The sequence below is a fragment of the Eleginops maclovinus genome, chromosome 7 (assembly GCF_036324505.1).
Source record: "Eleginops maclovinus isolate JMC-PN-2008 ecotype Puerto Natales chromosome 7, JC_Emac_rtc_rv5, whole genome shotgun sequence".
Taxonomy (NCBI): domain Eukaryota; kingdom Metazoa; phylum Chordata; class Actinopteri; order Perciformes; family Eleginopidae; genus Eleginops; species Eleginops maclovinus.
Window position 1 is genome coordinate 19,819,837 of NC_086355.1, and position 25,514 is coordinate 19,845,350.

The window sequence follows — 25,514 nt, forward strand, 5'->3', positions numbered from 1 at the left end:
GGAAGTGTTAACAAAGCGCAACAGCCTTAACCCTACAGGCACAGGTCATCAGAAAAAAACACATTCAAGATGTTTATATACATTGTTGAATCTAATCTTACCAGTCGACAAAGTCCTTTTATTATGGCTGAATCCATCTTCTTTCTATTAGCCTATACTAAAGGCCTGTGAGCTCTTTTGATAAACAAAAAGAACAAATGCAGTTGATTACTTTTATTAAATTGTATTCACCTCGTAGGTTTTTCAATTGTTACTGTTGTTTTTTTTAAGACTTACATGCTGTTTGTTTTGAATTCATAAGTGGCCAGACAACGGCTTAGCCTCCTTTTATAGATTACCAAGTGTTTGCATATATTCAGTCAGTGATTTGAAATGATTGCTTAAATTGTTTTCACACAGGAATATGTGTGATAATCTCAATGTTGGAGAGATTGCCAAATAATGACTAACATTTTGACAACATTTGCTTTTCCTGACAGGAAGTGTATGGTTCAAAGGGAATTTATCTGCACTTCAGGTGAAGGTCGCTCTAAGGAGTCAACAGTTATCATTGTTGATGCTTTTAACCACTCAAGTTACACATTATCCAGGGCAGTGTGGGTGGTAATTCCAATGTTGTTGCAGGTTTTACATATAGGCATGGATTTAAATGTTTCTATAGGTTGCAATTACAACTTTGGTTCGAGGTGAAAACAGTTACGTTTCCAATTCCTCTTGCAATGCCAAATAAAAAATGAATAAATAATGAAACATTGTAATTTATTATTCTTATATTTATAATACACATTTATTTTTTTCACAAAAAGCTGGACTTCCATATCCAACCTTAGGTAATCCAAAAAGCTCTAACCTATCAGAGTTATGATTGCACAGCGGTTGAGTTTACTAACCCCAATGTGTGTCTGCTGACAATAGTTTATGATAGATACAGTGACAGCTGTTATACAGTATACTTGTTTTATTGTGGAACGAACAAGAAAACATAGCTGGTAAAAGAGATCTCTGCTGTGATTCCATCGTTTTTAAAGTTCAAAGTAGCTTAATTAAAGGACATGCTATGAGAGAAATCAATCCAAGTTCTTAAAAGCATGTTTTGACTATATAATCCATGACTTGCAAATATGAGTACAGAGGAAGATGCAGTTATCAAGAGTCCAGAGTCTTTCTGAGCATATCACACCACTGCAATTAAACGGGATGTGTTATCCATCTTTTCATTGATGCAATAAGAGAAAAAAAAGAATTACTTTTAGGAGGTTGTGCTATCAGTGGATTATATCAGTCAGTTATTCATCATTCATTCTTCAACTAAAGAATGGCAATACAAATATGTTTGTATACTGTTAATCTAGTATTACCTTCCAAAAGAGAAGAACGTGCAGCTTTATGGTTGAGAAGCCATTGCTGATAAATGTCTGGGTATGTGGTTTCAGCCTAGGGGTTACAATATAATGTTCCCATTACAATATTGGATAATATGTGGTTATGTCGTGAGAAATACATTGTAAACGGATTACTTTATGACCAACTGATAATCTTTCTTTCTATCTGAAAGCCTTCACCCCATCATTTATGGCACAGATGGCATGTCTACCAATCCGGCCTTGTGTAGATTACTGTGCCGATCTTAATAATCAATCCAGGTTAGATCAATTAAATAATTCAGGCATTTCACCATGGAGCAATGCATTTACATTTGGCTCTTTTTTATTCAAAGTAGTTCATGGAGGCCAGCATGATCAATTCCAGGTTTATATCGATTTCAAAATGAACCTGGACATTTGTTCTTCACCACCTGCATTCAGCTTTCTGACACTCTTTTTTCTGTTCTCACTGTCATGGCCTTTCTCCATGGAGATGTTTTCTTGCCAGACACTTCTTTTACCACAGTGGGAGCAATGGCATCTATATCATTTTTAATATTTGAATTAAAACAAGCAGAGTTGTTTACAAGCTGACATAACTGCTGTGATACTTTATGGCATGTTTGGTAAGAGTGGCCACAGCCTTTAATAACTCTAATAAAGTTGAGAAGTTCAAACAGGGGGTAGAAGAGATTTATGATTAAAGGGATACAACATGTGTGTAGAGGTCAAGGAGTAAAATATGTCAGAAAAGATAATGGCAGTTGTTGGTTTACAGCTTGTGATATTAAAAGTTCAGAAAGAAACTGGTTATAGTAGGTGACCTTTGTGTTCAGTTGTCATTTATCTAAATACCGTGTTTTTTGTTTAACTTAGCATTTACACAATGTAAAAAACATATGTTGTTGTGTTCTGAATTTTAACTGGATTATGATATCAAACAGTGTGGGAAGTGTACTAATATAAAACATATTGTATGCTTAATTTTTTAATTTTTTAAAAAGATATGTTTTGGGGGCTTTTTGCCTTTAATCGGATAGGACAGTGGAGAGTGACAGGAAAGTGGGAGAGAGAGTCGGGGTGGGATCTGGAAAGGACCACGGGTCGGGAATCGAACCCAGATCGCTGGCGTACGGTGCAGGTGCCCAAGCCAGTTGCGCCACGGCCGGGGCCGTATGGTTAATATTTTAACTGTAAATTACAGTATATATAGTACTATTAATTGATTAATGTCCACATTACTGTAAACAATAATGCATATTTGGACAACATTTGCTTTTTTTCTGAAAAATATAGCTGGTAAAAGAGATCTCTACTGTGATTCCATTGTTTTTAAAGTGCAAAGTAACTTATTTATAGGGCATGCTATGAGAGAAATCAATCACATTTCTAAAAAGCATGTTTTGACTAGATAATCCATGGCCTGCAAATATGAGTACAGAGGAAGATGCAGTTATCACAAGTCCAGAGTCTTTCTGAGCATATCACACCGCTGCAATAAAACAGTGTCCCTTACACGGGGTTGGATGTGTTATCCATCTTTTCATTAGTGCAATAAGAGAAAAACAGAATTGCTTTTAAGATCAGTGGATGATATCGTTCCATCATTTTCACGCCACAATGAAGTACCTATTGTGGGTTGCTTTGCTGTATTCGTTTTGTACGTATAGTTGTTGCAATGATTTTAACCCGCGGGAAAACTTCATGCTTGTTGCAGGCCCCCTGAACGATGCATTCGACTGCAGTGATCCAATACCTCCAGGCTCAAGAGAGCACTTTGGCCACCTCCAGAGCAGAGGGGTGACCCACTTCAAAGTGCAGCTGTCGTGGGTTCAAATTCTTCCTCCAGGCTCTCCCAGCCAACCGCAGCAAGCAGTGGTGTCCTGCTACCAGACCCTGATGAAGCAGCTGCTGGAGGTGGACCTTCAGCCTCTGGTGGTTCTGCATGGATCCACAGTGCCAGACACTCTGAGATCAAGGTACGGAGGCTGGGAGAACCCAGAGCTGAGAGACATGTTTCAGCAGTACGCTGAGTTTGCCTTCCAAGAGTTTGGAGGTCTGGCACTCTCCTGGGTGACATTTAGTGACATGGATGATGTTAGGCATGATCCCGGTGCTCTGCAAAATATCCTGCAGCTCAACAAGAACCTTTACCAGCTCTACCATCAACGATTTCCTGAAAAAGGTGAGTAAGACTGCAAAAACAACTGATGTTTGTAGGATTGGCAATGTGTTACTGTGTTGTAAGAGTTAAACACGACAATTATTTATAGTTAATAGGTTGTTGAACCTGAGTCAGATGGTACCTTGTCCCCTGCTTTGGTGTAGTTCAAAAGAATGTTATGGAAGATGGTATTTATATAAGATATGCCTGTTATTCTGACTCGAAAACATGGGTCTCATCAGCAAACTACCTGTATGAGGTTCAAACGTGTCTTTCACAATGTATTTCAATAATAAAGTTGTAAGGATCACAAAAAAAGGGGGATTTCAGTTACTAAAGTTTAGGCTGATGCCAAGTTAAAAGCTATCTTAGTCAAATGTGAATGAAATTCATTGGCCCAAGGTCTGGCTGTTTGTAGTCCCTTGATTGTTGCTAGAATCACCTCCAAAAAACAATGTTATATTATGTTATAGAGCTTGCTCATAAAAGTCTTTGGATACTTTATTAAGCACTGTGGGGCCTTGCATTCTCAATATAAATGCTTGTATAGCATAGAGCTGTTGTAGCGCGTGGAAGTAAAATTCCCCATGAACTTTAAACATACAGTAAACATAGATAAAACAAGGACACTGCTTGAGTATATCTTTGTTAGTGTATTTTCCAAAAATTCATTAGAAGAAGACAATCAGTTGCATTATAATCCATGGGATCTTGATTATAATGGTGTTATAACATTTGAAATTCAAATCATATTTGAGGCTAAGGCTTTTATGCATCTTCATTAACTAAAGAATGGTTATATAAATATGTTTGTATAATGTTTACGTAGCATTACCTTTCAAAAGAGAGGAATGTGCAGCTTTATGGTTGAGAAGCCATTACTGATAAATGGTTGGGTGTGTGGTATTAGCCTAGGGGTTACAATATAATGTTCCCATTACCATATTGGAAAATGTGTAATTATTTTGTGAGAAATACATTGTAAAAAGGATTACTTTATGACCAACTGATAATCTTTCTTTCTATCTGAAACCCTTTACCCCATCATTTATGGCACAGATGACGTGTACATTACTGTGCCTATCTTAATAATCAATCCAGGTTAGATCAATAAAATAATTCAGGCATTTCACCATCGAGTGATGCAATTAAATTTGGCTCTTTTAGAATTCTGCTATTTTTATTTTTTTTAAATAAAGTGTCTTCATTGTTCCACAGGGAGACGTCTGTCCACTGGTTTGAGAGCTAGTGATGTTGCAATCCTTCCCCAGATAAAAAGTTCAACCAAAGTAGGCTACATCTTCTGTTTTCTTACATTTTTCTTTTTCAAGCAGTTGCAATTGCACCTGCAAATATAATGTACACCCTATGACAATTCAACTTAAATAAGCATTTATTTCCATTGGAAATAGTGGAATAACATACGTTACTGTGTTTTCTATTTTTAACAGATGGATTTCTTGTCCATGCACATTGAATATACATGTGAATCAACAAACCTTGCAGAGGAACTGAGGAGAGTTCAGGTACAGTCAACATTAATGGGTGATCTGAATTCCTAAATTGCTTTTTTATATTTTGTATTGCACTGCAGTCCCTGTATGTTATGTTGTAGATGTCCAGTGGAGACTTGCCTATCGTCATATACGAGATGACTGTTCATGGTTGTCCCGACAGTCAACACCAGGTTCTTGGCGATTTCTTACAAGGTAAATGTAATTTTACCTGACTTAGTACTACTGTGTTATTTAATGTTCTACATATAACTTTAAAATACCAAAAAGTATAGAATACAAATCTTCCTCACCCCAACCTTAAGCCTAACCCTAACCTTCACCCTTTCCATGGAAAAACATTGTCTCTTGAATTAAACTATAAAAATATCTCTTGAAAAAGCATTTACTGACTATCATTATTCTGTGATTTGTGAAACAATCCAATGCACTTACAAGAGGTACTACACACATACTTGTGTTGCACTCAAATTGCAAAATCAAAAATGCATATAGTACAGTAATCATGGGAGTGTTATCCTTTTTATAACAGGCATTTCCTCTATTTCCTTAATTGTGGTTGGTTAGATGAAGATTGCAGGGTTTAATATCATCATCATCATGTGTTTTACTTCTACGAATGTATCAACTAAATGAATAAGTAATGCGTTTAACCCAACATTGAGTCAACCTTTATATCTGTTCCTTATTTTTATTCAGCATTAGTCTTGTTATAAAACGACTGATTCTTCATTTATTTCTGCGCATGTAATTAATGTTGGTCATATAACTGGTAGTAACGTAGTTTTGCACTCATTACAGTGTTAATGGGCAATGCTGACCTGAAGATTGTGGGATGTGACACAGTGGATATGTTGGGTGAGCTGGAAATGGAGGTCTTCCCAAACCGGTAACCGTTTATCCTGGTCCAATGTACAGTTGCATGTGTATAGACAGTTTGCTTTTGTATGTTGTAATTGTTTTATATCCTTATTTTCAACAGTCATGCCATTTCAGACTTTGATAGAATTGCAGCATTTAGAAACAGTTATCAGAATGTCTGGAATAAGTTTGGGGCTCAGACCACAACAGAACGGGATCTCTTTCTGAACGAGTCCTTTGCTGTTGACTTCCAATGGGCCACCTCCAGCGAGTCCTTCAAGGTTGAGGGAGGCTGGGCTGAAGATGGGAAGGGAGAGACGATTTGGGACCATTTTGGTCATGAAGGCCTAGCCTTTGAGAATCAGACCGCTGATCTGGCTTGTGACAGTTACCACAAAGTGGATTATGATGTCTACCTCCTGCGAGGTCTGAATGTTAACACCTACCAGTTTTCCATCTCTTGGGCACGCATTTTTCCCTCGGGCCACCAGGGCATTCATTCTGAGAAAGGTGCTCTCTACTATGACAAGCTGATCAATGCACTCATTGATTCTGGCATAAAACCTGTTGTCACGCTTTACCACTGGGATCTGCCCCAGGCACTCCAGGACTACGGTGGATGGACTAACGCTTCCATTGTTGAAGCCTTCAAGGTCTACACAGACTTCTGCTTCTCCAGGTTTGGAGACAGAGTCAAGACCTGGAACACTTTCAGTAGCCCCTGGGTGGTAAGCCATGCTGGGTATGGCACTGGTGAGCATGCCCCTGGAGTAAAAGACTACGTGGTGGCCTCCTACCAGGTGAGGGCAATATTTATATTATATTGTAGATACATTTTGACACAGAGCAAACCTCAATTTATTACCTCATACTTTTTTATATCTTTGCAGGCGACTCACAACATGATCAAATCCCATGCTGAGGCCTGGCATGTCTACAATGAGAAGTACAGGAAGACACAAGGAGGCACAGTGGGCATTGCATTGAACTCTGACTGGGCTGAACCTGTGGACCCCTCCAGACCAGAAGACATTGCAGCAGCAGATCGCTACCTGCAGTTCATGCTGGGCTGGTTTGCACATCCCATATTTGTTGATGGAGATTACCCTGCAACACTCAAGACTCAGATTGAACAAAAAAGAAAAGAGTGTCCTCTCTCTGAACCTGCAATACTCCCGGTTTTCACAGCTGAAGAGAGGAAGAGGATACATGGAACAGCTGACTTCTTTGGATTAAACCATTATACCTCCCGGTTAGTCAACAACAGTCTTGGTGGCTGCACCCCTGGTCCTCAAGGGGTGGGCAACTTCCTGGCACATGTAGATCCATCATGGTCCTCAACAGCTTCTGACTGGATATATTCTGCACCCTGGGGTCTCAGAAGGCTGCTAAACTATATTTCCACAGAGTATGTGAGTGTCAACAAAGTGCCAATCCACATTACTGGGAATGGTATGCCTACTGAGTACAGTGGGGACAGTCTCAATGATATCAGTAGAATAGACTACATGAAGAGTTACATCAATGAGGCCCTTAAAGGTGAGTGAATGTATCTGATAGGCAACAAACTTTTACACTGTATTCAAATAATATCAACTTTAATGTGCTGTTGTGTGTGTCTATTTCGTAGCCATTTTCTTAGATGGAGTGAATGTGCAGCGATTCACAGCGCAGTCACTCATGGATGGTTTTGAGGGAAAGCAAGGCTACAGCCAAAGATTTGGTCTTCATTATGTCAACTTTGAAGATGCAGACAGACCAAGAACCCCAAAGCAATCTGCATATTTCTACTCTCAGGTTATCAAGCAAAATGGATTCGGTGGCCACAAGGGGGACATTTTTCACTTGGCAAGATTGCAAATTACTCCCGGTACAAATGCATTACCACCCTCAGAGGTCCCCTCTAAATCTAAGGTTGTCTGGGAGAAATTCTCTCACCAGTCCAATTTTCAGAGAAAACTCTACCACTACGGCACTTTCCCACAAGGCTTCAGTTGGGGAGTATCATCTTCGGCCTACCAGATTGAAGGTGGCTGGAATGCTGATGGGAAGGGGCCCAGTGTCTGGGATACATTCGCCCAAAAACCTGGCAGTATTCTTGATAATGCCAATGGAAATGTTGCCTGTGACAGCTACCACAGACTTGAAGAAGACTTCTACATGCTGCGAGCTCTGAAGGTGAAGTCGTACAGATTCTCTTTGTCCTGGTCCAGGATCTTTCCTGACGGTCACCGTGCATCTCTGAACCAGAAAGGTGTTGACTACTACAATAGACTCATTGACGGCCTCTTAGCATATAACATCACTCCCATGGTGACACTCTACCACTGGGACCTTCCTGAAGCTTTGCAAACACTTGGTGGCTGGGAAAATGTAGAGATGATTAACGTTTTTAATGACTTTTGTGACTTCTGCTTTGCCACATTTGGCAACAGAGTGAAATTTTGGATGACCTTCAACCAGCCTCATACAATTGCATGGTCAGGATATGGACTTGGGCAGGTCCCAACCAATGTTAAAAATCCAGGAATTGCACCATACAGAGTTGCACACAACCTTATAAAAGCCCACGCTAAGGCCTACCACACATATGATGATACATATCGTAAATCCCAAGGTGGTCTTATATCCATTGCCCTTAATGCTGATTGGTTTGAACCTAAAGATGTTAATGTTCCTCGTGAAGTGGTGGCTGCTGACCGCGCTCTGCAGTTCCAACTGGGTTGGTTTGCACACCCCATTTTCAAGAATGGTGACTATCCTGATGCCATGAAATGGCAAGTTGGAAACAAAAGTGAGCTCCAACGTCTTATAGAGACAAGACTTCCTTCATTTACTGAAGAAGAAAAGATGTTCATCAAGGGAACTGCTGACATGTTCTGTGTTAATCATTACACCACAAAAATAGTAAGCCATGTTACTGCACAGCTTAAACCTCAATCATACGAATATGACCAGGACTTGTCAGAAGCAGAAGAAAGTGATTCACCAACTACTGCCATCAGAAAGCAGAGAGCTGTCGCATGGGGCTTAAGGAGACTGCTCAACTGGATCAAAGAGGAGTATGGAGATCCGGACATTTACATTACTGAGAATGGAGTTGCTACAGAATCAAAGACAACTTGGGATGACTCTGCCAGAGTATTTTATTTCAAGACCTATGTTGATGAGGCTCTGAAAGGTGCGCTGAAAAACATTTGATAAATATCTATGATTGTAATTAATTTCAGATATTTAGCCTTGATCATTATTTGTGTGTTTATATTTTAATGACAGCGTATGACCTTGATGGTGTGAAGTTAAAAGGATACATAGCAACATCGCTCATGGATTCCTTTGAATGGCTCAATGGGTACAAAGTAGGATTTGGGCTGCACCATGTCGATTTTACCAACCCAAACCGTCCGAGGACACCCAAGTACTCAGCTCATTTTTACTACCAAGTCATAAAAGACAATGGCTTCCCGTCAACAGATGATGACAAACTAATTCATGGCCATTTCCGCAAAGATTTTATTTGGAGTACTGCAACAGCATCATACCAGGTAGCTGTTTACACAATGGCCCAATTTATCGAAAGCTGGATCAGGGAATTGCATGCATATTTTCTCATTTTGTTTTTGTCTACTTTAAATCTCTGTTTTGCATCTACTGTCTCCAGATTGAAGGGGGATGGAGAGCAGATGGGAAAGGCCTCAGCATCTGGGACAAGTTTGCTCACACTCCTCTGAGAGTGTTCAATGATGATAATGGGGACATAGCATGCAACAGTTACAATAAAGTAGAAGAGGATGTTGCTATATTGAAGCAACTTAAGGTGACCCATTATCGTTTCTCCATATCCTGGCCGAGGGTTCTTCCTGATGGCACCGCCAAGCACATCAACGAGGCTGGACTCAACTACTACCACAGACTGGTGGATGCACTGCTCGCAGCAAACATCCAACCTCACGTATGTGTTACTCTTGCCAGCACCCAATTGGAAGTTTTGCAATAAAAAGTTGGTTACTTTGGTAAACCCCAACTGCCTGTTTTTTGTTATCAGATCACTCTCTACCACTGGGACCTTCCACAAGCTCTGCAGGACATAGGGGGCTGGGAGAATGATACCATTGTCGTCAAATTCAGGGATTATGCTGACTTGATCTTTAGCCGTCTTGGCCACAAAGTGAAATTTTGGATTACGATTAATGAACCGTACAATGTAGCCAATGTAGGCCATGGCTATGGAGCAGCCGCCCCTGGTATGCTTTTACATAATGCTCCTCAACCTGTACTTTACCTCACACATCTGCTCTTCCAGTCTGTTTAGTAACATCGCATCCGAGGGAATGAAAGCCAGCAAAGACATTTGTCTCTATTTGTGGCACCACTGGCAAGGTTATATTTTTATAGGCAAATCTAGATGTAAAGATAGCCGGTATATTATTATATAATATTGTATATTAACGTACACTTCTATACCATTTGGTTTAGAAATAGGTTTAAAAGTTAAATTTAATGAATATGCTCATGAAGGGATTTTAAAAAGTATATCTTCTGTAGATCTTTAATCTTGACATTTCTAAACCACAATGAGAAAAAGCATATAGATAAACAAACAAGCACATCATGTTTCTGCACTTTGTGTGTGTACAGGGATCAGTTTCCGACCAGGCACTCTGCCCTACATTGTGGGTCACAACCTGCTTAAAGCTCATGCCGAGGCCTGGCATCTGTACAATCACAAATACCGGTCCAAACAGCAAGGAATTATCTCCATCACCATCAACTCTGATTGGTCAGAGCCCAGAAATCCATACAAGCAAGAAGACATTGATGCTGCTAAACGTGTGGTGCAGGTACTAAAAAATATAATTGGGAAAAAACCATAGACTGTATGGAAACAACGGATTGTTGTTATTGTATGTTCTCTAATTGTGCTTTATGTGTCTCCTTGTGCAGTTCTACATTGGCTGGTTTGCCCATCCCGTTTTTAACGGAGACTACAGCAACATGATGAAGACAATCGTTCGAGAGCGAAGCTTAGCTGCTGGACTGGCAAAATCTCGGTATAAAAAACAAAACATTCAACAGAAATAATCAAGATTTGTTTTACCTTGACCGGGTAGCTTTTTATTTACTGTATACTATTTCTCCAGGCTGCCTGAGTTCACCCCTGAGGAGATTAAGAGGATTAAGGGTACCTACGATTATTTTGGGTTCAACCATTACACCACTGTCCTGGCATTCCCCGTGAACTATGGAAACCTGCAGCACTACGATGCTGATAGGTAAGCAAGTACTGTGCGAGAACCAAGAGGCAGAAGCAAGTCATAAATAATCATGAGGTAAAGAGCTGAAACTTCGTACCACTTTCAGGGGGGGAATAAAAAACATTTCCTTCAATTGACCTTTTCAGGGGTGCAGGAACAATTGCTGATCGTACCTGGCTGGATTCAGGCTCATCCTGGCTGAAGGTCTCGCCTTTCGGATTCCGCAAGATATTAAACTTCATTAAGGCGGAGTATGGAAATCCACCTATTATCATCACAGAAAATGGTATCTCAGAACGGGGGCCGATTGACCTAAATGATAGTCATAGGAGCTACTACTATGAACAATACATCAACCAGGCACTGAAAGGTAATCTTGCTGTGTCACTCGATGATGTCTAAACAAGACAGAATCTCTAGTGGAGTACATAAAATAAGAACTTTGAGTGTTTTTGCATTTCTAAACTTGTTCCTTTTCTCTTTCCAGCTTACTTGCTAGATAATGTGGATATCCATGGCTACACAGCTTGGTCACTGATGGACAACCTTGAGTGGGCCACTGGCTTTTCAGAGAGATTTGGCCTTTTCTACATCAATCACTCAGACACAACATTGCCAAGAGTGGCCAAGAATTCTGTTACCCGCTACTCTACCATCATTAGCTGCAACGGATTCCCAGACCCTGCATTGGGACCCCATGAATGTTTGAACCCAGTGGTTGAAGGTGAATTAACTTTAACATTGTGTATCTCTTTATTTTCTACAAAAACATTGAGAAAAACAATCAATAATTTGTGGTTTAACTGCTAGAAAAAAAACAGTGGCTTCCTGTTGTTAGCATATTAAATCTTATCTTTTTATCTTATGCCGTGTCTCAATTTGCATACTCCTTTACTTACATACTATTTTGTGTACATAAGTGCATCCCAATGCATAGTATGGCAAAATGCACTATAATTACCCAGGTGGTTCACTTATAATGTTCAAAATGTTGAATGTAGAATGTTGAACATTGGATACGTAACCGAAGAGACGGGACCAGCCGCGCCTGCAGTTGGTCTGTTCAGCACAGCACTTTAAAATATGAATATTTTTTGTTTTACTATATTTAATAAACATATATACTAGTGTCTAGCCACTGTTCATTTTATTGGGTTCATTGAGATGGTAACGTTGCTTGCTAGCTAGCTAACAGCAGTGATGGAGGGCACAGCAGCTGCTTGCATTTTGAGACAACACTAACACAAGTGGAAATTCTCACTCTGCACAAGTGTTAACAAAGCATGGCATGGCAGTGGGCTAGCTATGGTAACCACATTGAAACACAGTCATGCTCTCAGTTACTGTGCTTAATTTATGCAGTTACTATCTGTAGTTTCCGATTTAGCTGACACACACGCAAAAGTGTAATTAACGTCTGATCTAACCCTCGGCAAGAAAGCAAATACAGTGGGGCAAAAAAGTATTTAGTCAGCCACCAATTGTGCAAGTTCTCCCATTTAAAAAGATGAGAGAGGCCTGTAATTTTCATCATAGGTATACCTCAACTATGAGAGACAGAATGAGAAAAAAAAATCCAGGAAATCACATTGACTGATTTTTAATGAATTAATTGGTAAATTCCTCGGTAAAATAAGTATTTGGTCACCTACAAACAAGCAAGATTTCTGGCTCTCACAGACCTGTAACTTCTTCTTTTAGAGGCTCCTCTGTCCTCCACTCGTTACCTGTATTAATGGCACCTTTTTGAACTCGTTATCAGTATGAAAGACACCTGTCCACAACCTCAAACAGTCATACTCCAAACTCCACTATGGCCAAGACCAAAGAGCTGTCAAAGGAGACCAGAGACAAAATTGTAGACCTGCACCAGGCTGGGAAAACTGAATCTGCAATAGGTAAGCAGCTTGGTGTGAAGAAATCAACTGTGGGAGCAATTATTAGAAAATGGAAGACATACAAGACCACTGCTAATCTCCCTCCATCTGGGGCTCCACGCAAGATCTCACCCCGTGGGGTCAAAATGATCACAAGAACGGTGAGCAAAAATCCCAGAACCACACGGGGGGACCTAGTGAATGACCTGCAGAGAGCTGGGACCAAAGTAACAGAGGCTACCATCAGTAACACACTACGCCGCCAGGGACTTAAATCCTGCAGTTCCAGACGTGTCCCCCTGCTTAAGCCAGTACATGTCCAGGCCCGTCTGAAGTTTGCTAGAGGGCATTTGGATGATCCAGAAGAGGATTGGGAGAATGTCATATGGTCAGATGAAACCAAAATAGAACTTTTTGGTAAAAACTCAACTCGTCGTGTTTGGAGGAGAAAGAATGCAGAGTTGCATCCAAAGAACACCATACCTACTGTGAAGCATGGGGGTGGAAACATCATGCTTTGGGGCTGTTTTTCTGCAAAGGGACCAGGACGACTGATCCGTGTAAAGGAAAGAATGAATGGGGCCATGTATCGTGAGATTTTGAGTGAAAACCTCCTTCCATCAGCAAGGGCATTGAAGATGAAGCGTGGCTGGGTCTTTCAGCATGACAATGATCCCAAACACAACGCCAGGGCAACGAAGGAGTGGCTTCGTAAGAAGCATTTCAAGGTCCTGGAGTGGCCTAGCCAGTCTCCAGATCTCAACCCCATAGAAAATCTTTGGAGGGAGTTGAAAGTCCGTGTTGCCCAGCGACAGCCCCAAAACATCACTGCTTTAGAGGAGATCTGCATGGAGGAATGGGCCAAAATACCAGCAACAGTGTGTGGAAACCTTGTGAAGACTTACAGAAAACGTTTGACCTCTGTCATTGCCAACAAAGGGTATATAACAAAGTATTGAGATGAACTTTTGTTATTGACCAAATACTTATTTCCCACAATCATTTGAAAATAAATTCTTTAAAAATCCTACAATGTGATTTTCTGGATTTTTTTTTCTCATTCTGTCTCTCATAGTTGAGGTATACCTATGATGAAAATTACAGGCCTCTCTCATCTTTTTAAATGGGAGAACTTGCACAATTGGTGGCTGACTAAATACTTTTTTGCCCCACTGTAAGTGTTTCCTTGAATGTGTCAAATCATTTTAGAGAAAACAACAACAGTCAGTGATTAAAGAACTTGAGAATTGATTAGTATCATTATTTTTCTCACATTTAAGAAAAACAAAGAGGGTTAAGATATTATAAGTAATATGATAATCTCTTTTCTACAGCAACGAGTGCGCCGGTCACCCCTGTTCCCTCTGACAACACTGTGGACTTCCTTGGTATGAGGCTCTCAACAAGTGATGCTGAGACCGGACTAACCACCACGTTTGGTCTACTGATTGTTGCAGCATTAGGAGCCATTTGTGTGTCCATTTGCCTCTTTAAGGCAAAAAAAAAATGAATGAATTTATAAAACTGGAATAGAAATTGTAGAGTTGGGACCTGTCTACGCTGAATATTCATGTATAACTTTCTTAGCATTTACAAAGTTGTAGATTCAATATTTGTATTCGTTGCTGGCTGTAGAAAACGAAATTGCTTTCCTAACAGCATGGTTCATTACTTTTTTTCTTTTCATTTGCACATTTACTGCTTCAACTGATCTCCTGTCGATGTATCATGCCATGTGACCCACACTAACTAAATGAATTGGTTGACAAATGTAATTATTTTCTTTCAAATGCATCAATAAAAACAGTTCATAGACATCTTCCATAAGTTCTTAAACAATAAGGAGAAGTGCAGTGAAATATCACTTTCACATAAATTGTAAACAAAAAAAATGTTGAAATACTAAAGTGACTTCCAGAATTTTTACATTACTCAATAATTACATGTATTGCATTTATGTCAGAAAAGTCAACTTGGGGGCGGGGGGGGGGGGGTCTGCCATGTCATTAAATTTGCTGTGACTTGTGGTTTAGGATGTTTTTCTGAGAAAATAAATCACATGGACCCCTTAAACCTATTGATCTATCCCCAGAATCTCAGGTTAAAACTGTACCTGTGGTTTATCAATGTAGAGATCAGTGAATGCCACTAGAGGTCGTTGGAGGTTTGTTAATCTGCACACTGGTTTCAGAGATCAGAACTTCTCAAATGTTTGACTGTCCTTTAATGTTAACACTATTGTATTGTCCTGAAAACATGAAAGCTATTTTGCTCTCACATAAAAATCATGTGCGCTTTGATCTTTAATTATTGTATGACCAATTCCCACTGCTTAATTAACATATTGACAGCGTGTTTTACTATAGGGGTAGATTTGCCATTTTTGACAAAATTATAAACTGTAAAGTGTTGTATCTAAAGTACCGCTGATTAAATGGCATTTCAGATATTTTATCAGTAATTATTAATGCACATTAAAGTCAAACATCTGAAAGCTTAGTTCCATATTCCAAAACAAAAATACCTGAATAAACATAAGTTATGTGATGTTTACTGCATTACTGCGAAAAAAAAACACTTAACTGCAATTTAAGTGAACATATGCCTTAGCTTTGAACTCACGTGCAGCTCAATTTAAAACCTTATTAGTACCAGATTAACTTTATCATTTAAATTAAGTTAAGTTAAGGTTTTTCAGGCAACACAGCATCAGCCTTTCAAGTAAAAGGTAGAAGGTTAGGAAAATACCAAGATATTCATTCAACTATTCTGGTCTCAAACCTTTACTTTTTCTTAATACAAGCTGATTTTTTGTATTCAAACCTTGTAAAAATAAGGTTTTTGTCATTGCTACAATCAGATCAGGGGATGTTAAACACACTTTATAACCAAAATAACAGTTTTACAGGAATTGAACAGTTATGAAACCACTTGGCAAAACCTTTGTTGCAAAATTTTATTTTAAAAAAAAAACTAACCAAAAGTACTAATCAATACAAAATGTAGAAAAAGTACAAAAAGCATTGTTCAAAAATAACTTGAGATGACATTGTTTGAGTTGGCACTAATTGGCACTGTGGGTATGATTCAGTATACAAAATGATGGCATCTTAGAGCGCGTTCAAGGCATTTGATTCACATTGAAATGGTTACATGGTTTTACAACCCTCAGACTCTGGAACAGTGATATCACTAATCCAAAAATCTGCACTTTCAGCGGAATACATGTAAATGTTCCTTATTACAACAGAAATATGATTAATCCACTTGTGTAAGGAAACAGGAAATGTTTGCTGGTCAGAGACAATGAGTAAATAATAAAATAAGCCGAAGGTTAGATAAATTGCAGCTGCACTGAATCGTACTAAATCCTTTCACAATGCACCTGTCCATGGTTCAGCTTCAGGGAACTAAGACAGCAATGAATGTCATTCCTTTAAAATAAAAATCTGCCACAGTGACAAAAGCCTCTTCACGAGATCACAATACTCACTAAATACAAAAATAAAGAACAGTATCAAATACACGTTTTAAACAATACAGGACAATATCAAGAGTTTTTCAAGCATTACCCAGGTTTGTTAATTCCTTTGGACAGAGGCACCCCAAGTGTATTCCAGTTACCATCAAAGCACCAGGCTTGGGAATGTTGACTGGTGCATTGTGAAAATAAAAAAAAATAAAAAACTGACACTTGAGAATCCTTTGTATGAAAAATAACTCCTTAAAAAAAGTCTTCATTAGCATGACAATAGTTCCAGTACCTTTCTTTTATGAGTGGTGCCTCGTCATCTCACTCACTCCAAATACAAAAATCGTACATCGTAATAGTTTTTTTTCCACTACAACTGGCTTGGCCATTCCTCAGAAAAATGCCAGATAACAGAGTTCCAGTTTAGGTCTAACGCAAACTTGAGATGCATTCACTGTGAACTTCCAACAGGACAAACTCTTTAAGTCTCATAATGAAAACATTAAAATAATTAAAAATAGAATAGCTGCCCTGAGGGGAAGTACATGTTAACCTTGACCGTTCTTGCTGACGGTAGTTTGTAAGCACTTTGGATCTTCAGACAGGCGTCCCAAGTATTGCTGGGGTGAGACGACCACTCTCCTCCTTTGACTTGATGCTCGACCGTGGCTGGCCGTAACACTGGAAGGCTTGGGTTGACTTCATCCACCTCAAGCAAAAGTCTCCCTCTCACACACAATGACACAAACACACACACTTTGATTCCCATATGTCCTCACTGATGCTGATGTGAATTTAAGTCTACAGTGTCAGCTGGGCTGATGAAAACCTATGCACGGAGACCTGTCAACAGAGAGAAGGAGCCAGTGTTAGTAAAGCGTGTTGTTCGGATCAAAGCTACAGAAAATAATAAAAAATACAAACATATGGTTGTGTCTCTTGGGATGAAAATAGTTGGAGGTCTCACCTTTCTCACATGTACTGCTCTGCTTCTCCTGGGCAAAGTTCAGTCTGTTCTGCTCCACTGCAGTGCCGTTCGACTCTGGGCTGCTGCTGCGTGAGGGACTGCTCTCCCCGTTCTGGTAAGCCAAGTCCAGATGCTGCTGAGCCAGCTTCAGGTGTCTCCGCAGCCTCTCCAGCTCCCGCGATGACGCCTCGTCCCCGAACGACTCGCGGCCCGAGTCTCCCAGGTTGTCCCTGAATCCCATTTTCCCCGACGGGTCCTTCTTCAGAGCCGTGTTGTAGCCCGGTGGTGCTGACGGCTGGCGGCAGATCGAGGACCTTTGGCTTGAAAGAGCTGGATGACGAGGGGTGGCGGGTCTGGGTGTGCAGAAGCAGTCTCGGATACCACTGAAGCCGAGATGGAGGATCTCCAGCAAGGTGAAGAGCAGACACAGAGCGCTGACACCGTACATGATGAGCAGGAAGATGGTTTTCTCTGTGGGGCGTGAGACGAAGCAATCCACGGTGTGCGGACAAGGAGAGCGCGTGCACACGTAGGATGGTACCACCTCCAGCCCATACAGCACGTACTGCCCGAACAGGAACGAGGCCTCAAAGATGGCACGTGACAGCAGCTGAAACACGTAGACCTTCATAAGGCCATCACGCTTGATGCGTCGGCGCCCATCGTGCTTCTTGCTGGGCTTCACTGCCACCTCCTTCTCCTTATCTGGCTCAATCTCCTCCAGGATCATGGGGTCCTCCTCCCCATTGTCTTCCGCTTCTTCATAGTCCCGGTTGGCACCACGGCTAACTATTGGCATTCTCTTCCGGCTTCGTGGCAGGTAGTCGTCGTCCTCCATGCGGGCGATCTTATGCATGGCAAAGCCGAGGTACATGATTGTGGGTGTGGTGATCATAATCACCTGAAACACCCAGAAGCGAATGTGCGATAGTGGCGCAAATGCATCGTAGCACACGTTTTCGCAACCGGGCTGCTGCGTGTTACACACAAATTTACTCTGTTCATCGTAGTAGATCGACTCGCCCCCGACAGCGGTCAGCACAATGCGGAAGACGATGAGGAGGGTGAGCCAGATTTTGCCAACGAAGGTGGAGTGGTTGGAAATCTCGTCCAACAGACGCGTAAGAAAACTCCAACTCATTTTTGATTTGGAACCGGAGGGAACCTCTCAAACCTGTGCAGAAAAGGAGAACAAAATTGCAGTCAGGGCTCATTTTCAAATAAAAAACAGAAAGTCTTTCATTGTTGTATGTTTCTATACAAAAAAAAAACACAAGACAATTTTGTACCATGCGCTGGACAAAACATTTAAGCTAGTGACTGAAACCCAGTTTTGACTCCCTATGTCCTTTGCACCATTTAGACACAAGGTGGCGCTATTGTGTCACTTAAAAATCTGAGACTTACAAAACATCCCTGCTATGCTTTGACAAAAGGCATGCTTAGACAGACAGCCCTAAACTCAGATGCCATTACAGGATTGTGCAACCATTAAGAGACTGAAGTAAAATCATGTAAGCAGGGGGACTGAAGCATACAGTGAGCATGAGCTAAAAGGGAAAACATGTTGAAACGAGAAGGTGTGAAATGTCTAGTCATGGTTGATTATTCCCGAAAAAAATTGCCAAAACCGAGTAATGAGCTGATGGTAAAACACGAAAAGGGCAACGTGGAGATCCTGTGGTTTCACACCATCTGTGACCAACCTCATAACCTCTGCAGAGTAATTAACCACTACTCTAAAACCACCAGGCATGCACAAAGTAAGCAACAACAGTTTGTGACTGAGGATTTTACTAGTCTCTCAACCTAACGTTCAAGAACCATTTCTCTACTGTAGTTTAGTCTTTTATATCAACAAAGTGCATGCCGATTTAGGCAATCAAATTATCTTTTATGCCTGTTCATAGTACTATCTTTACTTTTAAATTAGGATTAAAAGCAAATTAAGAGTGGGTGAATAATACAATTCATGGAATCCACAGACTGTCCTGCTGTCTCAGAGATTACCACATTATTACCGGATTAATTAGCCAATAGGAAATGTGTGTATTCTTTGGCATAGGTTGTGCAATCATGTTTGTAATAATAACAGTAGTAGGGTAGCATTTTATAATCCCTTAATATTCCTTCCTGGGTAGTTTCTTTAGGGAAGTATAGGGATGTTAAACCTTACTTAACAAAACATTACCATAGAACATACAAAACAGACACTCAAGCTTGAGGGCTTTGGAAAAACTAGGCAATGACACAGATTCTCTTTGCCTGGAAACAAAAATAGCTGAAGAAATGTTATTGTGACAACCAAACTATCAAAGACATTACATTTTTTAAGAAAAACACATCTTAAACTGCACCCATAACTGTAAGGTTTAAATGGCTGTTAATAGATTCATTACATTGAAGGTTTTTCTTGCCTTTCCTTTCCTTGTTTTCAAAAGCAGTTATATTCAATGTTTTACTAACTGCATCACAAAATGTATCTTGGAGAAATATACAGTCCAACAAGTATAGCAGATGTTAATGTGTCACATTTAAATTGAGCTAGTAACAAAAACACGATAGAGAAATACTTCCTCTTGCTTCTCACTCACAGGCAACAAACTAAACCTAAATACTGCCTTATAACACTGCAGCCTATACAATATACACATAAAAACTGTTCTTATTGTTCATTCCTTGGACTTTGGACCGAAGGGTCGCCGGTTCGTGTCCCGATCAGAACAAGAAAGACAGATTGCAGACTGATACTGGAGAGGAGCCAGATCACCTCCTGGGCCACTGCCGAGGTGCCCTTGAGCAAGGCACCGAACCCCCAACCGCTCGCTGGGGCCGGTTAGGCTGACTGCCTCTTATCTGTGGATCCTCTCGATGCATGTGTAAACTGTAACTGTGTGTGCATGTGGGTGGGTAAAAACAGTTGAACAGAGTGGAAAACTGAATTTCCCCTTCGGGGGATTAATAAAGGTCCATCTTTCTTTCACTTATTTGGTATTGGGGTAATCCAAAAGCTACGGTAATCTGCTCTGAAGTTACGTAATTAAATATTGAGATACCTGGATTAGTTTACCGACTAATAAAATGTATTCAGATACAATTACTTAAGTGAGTAACCCTCCAAACCCTGTAGATAACACAAATAAAAATGAGTCGTTTTCAGTGATAGTAACTAATGTGAATGAGGGACTGACAAACAGCACGAGATCACAGTCGACTTTAAAATCTGTCAATCTGCATTTTTCATTTAAGGAATGCAGAGGCAAAAAAAATTAGTTAATAACTCAAGTCAAGTAAGGCAAAGAGAGCATGTACTGTCTGACAATCCCATAAACTAGCACTGACAAGCCTCTGCAGATGACACATCACCCCCTAGTGCTTCAAGAGAGATCTTTAATGAGAACTGTGAGTATGTACGGAACTCAGGGTGCGAATAGGAGTACTGCATGGACATAACGTACGATAATAAAGAACAACATGTTTCTTTTGGGCGGCAGCCACACAGGCACTAACAAAATGTGATGAATGGCCAGCTGTATGAGAGGCTCACTTTCAAGATTGACTCATTGGCTTTAAATCTAAGCATTTACGACAATATGAGAGTCGACTATTGTATGGATAGCATGTGTGGTCCTGTTTTCATCAATAAAGTCCGCTTGCAGGGAGACTAACTGCTGCCTCTTTCTCCACAAAATGTCGCATCAAAGTTGTTTACCTCATGCTTTTATTTCGGTTGTTCACTGCTCACAAAGACTTCCCTTGTCACTATCTTAGATCTGTGACTTTCATGCACTGCTGCCTGCATGATACTGCATCCCAGGTACACTCAAACTCATTTTCCCTCATCAAGTTAACTGAAACCACAGGCCTACATAAAAGAAGCATTTGTCAAACTTTAAATGTAGAAATATTTTGAACCAACTTAAATGTTAAACATGGGAAATCAAAGTCTGAGTTGTTTTTCCAGCTCTACTCTAGCATCATATGGCCATAAAATCATGTTAACTTCATTGCTCTTCTGTCAGGCGACAACAGACATGTCATGTATATGATTCAGCTGCACAGTTGGGTCGTAATCTGGGTTAACAGTTATGAGTTGCCTCAGGCTAATGTCAGAGCTTAAATCAATGGCTAAGGAAAACAACAGCCTCACATGCAAGCGTCTGAGAGAGAATGTGTGTCAAATCTGCATTGAAAATAGTATCTTATTGCCAAGCTGAAGTCTGCAACGTTAGATTTGCCATTTCCACAGACACCTGATTTTTAGGCCTGACACATCTTTCACCTGTAGTGCATGCGATGCCTGCTATTCTGTCTTAATGTTCCAGGTATCACTGTGCTATAAGTTTTTCCTAGAGTGCAGACAATGTCTGATCAAACTTGAGCTGTCAGACAGAAACTCAAAAAAGGTTTTGCACAACAGCACAGGTGGCAAATACATTAAGCTACACTCAGGGATTCATCCTCCAATTTCAGTTTTCTCCTCAAGTTCATTAAAGGCTGACTCAATCAAAGTGGCTAAACATGCATTTCATCTAGGCTTTTTCAGAGAACTGTGGCTACTATAGGACATCAGATACTGGATGTGTTTAAGCTAATACCAATTCTTATACCCGTTAGCTCCAAGTGATGTGTTTTTTTCTATTCCCCCACCCCCCCATAAACTAGCCTTGTTGATATGTGTTGATGATAATTGATACATGCATTACCTTAGACATTTACATTTCTTAATTAAACTGTCTTGTCACTTATTCGCCAAGATAAGATTTGCAATAAGTAGACATTGGCATGCCATTCAGCGTCACTGGAAATTACCTAGTTCAACACATTTTAAACCTAGTTTTGAAGTGCTCCTTTAATGTTAACCTGTTGAAGTGTGTATTCAAATATGGTTGGCATGTATAGTGTCTATTATATATCACACCAATTCCATGACCTACTGAAGCAGCCCTAGCTTAGTCATGGCACTCAAAATAAAACAGCCTGTTTTAAGTAAGGAGTAAAGTAATGCATCAGAGTCGCCACACTGACCGAGTCCTGCAGAACAGGGGGTTTTGTGGCTCTAACATCTGGGAGGCTAGTTATGGCTCCCTTATCCCAAAGCTAAAGAGGCCCAGGGCTTAGGGAGAAATAGACCGAAGGAAAAGACAAGAAAATGAGTCAAACTGGGGAGTGACTTTAACTGGACTTTTGTGGTAACACTTGGAAAAAATAAGATAATCCGCCATTTGCGCCATCGTTAGTCATAATACCAAAAATCACATAATTGTATAACGTCTGGCATTTTTAAAATGTACAGAAAAAAAGTCTAGTCCTTTAAAATAAAATACATATTCTAAAAACAAAGGCTTTTATGTCAAATATTGAACTGAATAAATCAAATGTGCACGAAGCTGAAGAAAATAAATCCTCCGCGTGGCTCACGGGACAGCGTCACCGCGCGGCTCCACATGCTCCCACAAACATATCGATGGATAATTAAGCTAACTGTGTACAGCTGCGACAAATTGTTTGAAAAAAGTCACTCAAAGGGGATCAAGCAGCATTTTAAGCTAAAAGGGTTATGTTGCCAGAATATGAGCAGTTATATTACAGGCATTTAGGAAGGGGGGGTGGAACCAGACACGACCCATGCGCTTTACTCCATCCCCAAATCTAGGTTTCCTAGTCAAGATGCCAGATAAAAAAAATAATACGTAAATGTTCAGCATATCATATTTAGACCGCACGTGGTGGTAATGAAAACCAATACTGAACCAAAACAAGCGTTACATTCAAATTATTCCACATAATGCAATCGTATGTGTTTTAATAAACGATAGAGCTGCCAGCCTGTCCGAGTGAACTTAAGAGATTGTTTGAACGATACATTAGCCAAGCCTGTTTTTATACACATTGGTTGTTAAAACAAAGAAATAACCATAGCAGCTTTAAAACAACACGTCTCTGCTAAGGCTCAAAAGTTAAAGATATAGTCTAACTTGAGCCATGGCAGTAATGTTAGCTAAAACGCTACGCAGTGATCTTGCCGCGTTTGCGCAATTGTTTGTTATCTTACCTTCAGTTGTGATTTTGGATCCTTTTTTTTCTTCTCCCACCGGCTTTGTGAAGTTGCAGCTTGTCTCGAGAGCTTTTCCTTCGTTTTCTCTTTATTGAAATAAAGCCCTCTCGCTCTACTATCAAGCCATCCAGGTTTTTTCTTCTGCGAGGAGCCTGCTTGCTTCTCCAGTTGTGTGTTGTACTGCGGGGTGAAGACAAAGACTACTCCGAAATCCCCCCCTCTTTTCTCCTCCCAGTTTCAGCCGGGCACCCCACCCCCTGTCTGCGCAGAGTGGAGGAAAACGATCCACTGCCAGCATTCCTGATGCAATCCGGGTTTCATCTAGAACTTTACCCTGGACTCAGATACTGACAAAAACTCTGAGTCACTGCCATCTGAACCAACAAGGGATCCAAAAGCAAAGATTAAAACAAATAATTATTGACAAATATATACAAATGTAAGGTATTCAATGACAATATGTTTTTTACCTAGTAAAAAAGCAAAGTATTTAATCTTTCACTCCAACAAAATAAAAACTTTGGATGTGCTTTATGTCATGACCTATTCTCTGCCAAATCAGCCCACATTGCTCCTAGCAGCAGGTGAAGACAAACATAGTCTGGTGTTGTGTTTGTGTGGTCTGTCATGCAGCCGCACTATCACCATCTAACCTTTGTTTCTGTTGGGATGTGGAACAACATACTGAGTGCCCCCCTTCCTGCTGATGCAGATGTTCGGAAGTTGTTGCCATCATGAGGCCACTTCCTCCTCCATGTCACACTTTCTTTTGCAAGGGCAGCTCCTGTGTTTCCTTGGCCCCACTTAGAATCCCTTTGAAGCTACTTCCTCCATGTCAAACTGCTCATTAATAGACAACAAAATAGTGCTGATGCTATTTTAAGCCAGGATTTATGTTTAGAATTTTGAGGGGATTTAAGCCAGCTGTGGCATAAATCACAAAGTCAGTTACCTTTACTCAGCACTATGTGGATTTGTTGCCAAGAGAAAAAAAAAGTGGCATCTACCATCTGCAGTTGGTAGTACCCTAACACTCAATCAAAGGTGCTATTTCCCTTAAGCAGTTACATTTCGAGCAGGCTTACACTGCATTTTCCCCAGAGAAGTGACTTAAATTAGATATGTGTGGTTCCCCGATTAAATATTGCAGGCATCCAGTCAGCATCAGTGTCCTGAGGTAGTCACTCAAATTGAATGATCACATTGTTTTGCCCAGATCTCCTGAAATGCCAGTATTTATTGCTTACCCTCTTCCAAGCAAAAACGTATACAAAGCAGATTTTACTTTTACACATTCCTTGTAGCGATTGGACTCCACAGATAGGGAAATGGTGGTATTTTGTATCATCTTTCCTTAAAACTGGCTGGGGAAAGCACATGATTACCAGCAGATATAGTTTAATCTGCTGCAAACAGGAGGTTAGTAGAGGAATGCAATGCCCTTCCCCCTTCTGAGGGAGCAACGGAGCTCTATTGTGAACCACAAGCCTGCTTTTATTCATGGGGTGTAATGTGGGGTGCCCTGGTAAACCACAGTCCTAATGACAGAGGGAGATAATCTGGAGGCTCAGAGCAGCCCAGCCTTGTGGTTTCCTTAGACCATGAGCTTAAAATGTAGATATAAGGCGGAAAATCAACATGCACTTAGGAATACACATAGGGGTAAAGCGCCAGTCAGATTGTCTGTGTCTATACAGGACAACAATGTTCCCTTTGTTAATGTACTGCAATAGACTGTTGAAGCTACGGCTGTTATTCACTTCCTTTATTTTGTGTTGTGGTGTAATCAATCCATTATTGTATTTATAGAACAGGACAGGATACTTAGACTACATCTACCAAAAATAACGGTGTAAGTGGTGTTTTCCAAAGGTATCCGATTCAAGGGTTTGTTATCATCCGTTGCTAGGCTTATATGTAGCGAAAGGAATGCATTTTTTAAAGGAAAGCATCTTAAGAGGTGACACATTGCAAATGGGAGT

At 40.4% G+C, this 25,514-nt stretch overlaps 2 protein-coding genes across 2 annotated transcripts; one reads left to right on the forward strand and one right to left on the reverse strand.

Annotated features, from left to right (window-relative positions):
• Positions 1-2,947: 2,947 nt before the first annotated feature.
• LOC134867246 (lactase/phlorizin hydrolase-like) lies at positions 2,948-16,182 on the forward strand. Its single transcript, XM_063887664.1, has 17 exons — positions 2,948-3,549; positions 4,747-4,817; positions 4,980-5,054; positions 5,144-5,237; positions 5,844-5,931; positions 6,025-6,703; positions 6,794-7,442; positions 7,534-9,084; positions 9,180-9,448; positions 9,565-9,855; positions 9,949-10,147; positions 10,542-10,744; positions 10,848-10,954; positions 11,045-11,176; positions 11,305-11,528; positions 11,646-11,882; positions 14,370-16,182. Exons 1-17 carry the CDS (start codon positions 2,955-2,957, stop codon positions 14,543-14,545), a joined length of 5,640 nt encoding a protein of 1,879 aa, XP_063743734.1. The 5' UTR covers positions 2,948-2,954; the 3' UTR covers positions 14,546-16,182.
• On the reverse strand, positions 15,978-23,753 carry gjc4b (gap junction protein gamma 4b). The gene is made up of 3 exons (XM_063887665.1): positions 23,530-23,753; positions 17,475-18,648; positions 15,978-17,350 (listed from the first exon to the last, which is right to left on the reverse strand). The coding sequence occupies exons 2-3, from the start codon at positions 18,613-18,615 to the stop codon at positions 17,337-17,339; spliced, it is 1,155 nt and encodes a 384-aa protein (XP_063743735.1). The 5' UTR covers positions 18,616-18,648; positions 23,530-23,753; the 3' UTR covers positions 15,978-17,336.
• Between the last annotated feature and the right edge of the window lie 1,761 nt (positions 23,754-25,514).

Excerpts from the sequence above, each read along its gene's own strand:
- LOC134867246 (XM_063887664.1), top strand. The coding sequence starts at position 2,955 with ATGATATCGTTCCATCATTTTCACGCCACAATGAAGTACCTATTGTGG. Across the intron at positions 4,818-4,979 it reads AGATAAAAAGTTCAACCAAA|ATGGATTTCTTGTCCATGCA; the intron begins GTAGGCTACATC and ends TATTTTTAACAG. Across the intron at positions 10,745-10,847 it reads CTGCTAAACGTGTGGTGCAG|TTCTACATTGGCTGGTTTGC; the intron begins GTACTAAAAAAT and ends CTCCTTGTGCAG.
- gjc4b (XM_063887665.1), bottom strand. The coding sequence starts at position 18,615 with ATGAGTTGGAGTTTTCTTACGCGTCTGTTGGACGAGATTTCCAACCAC.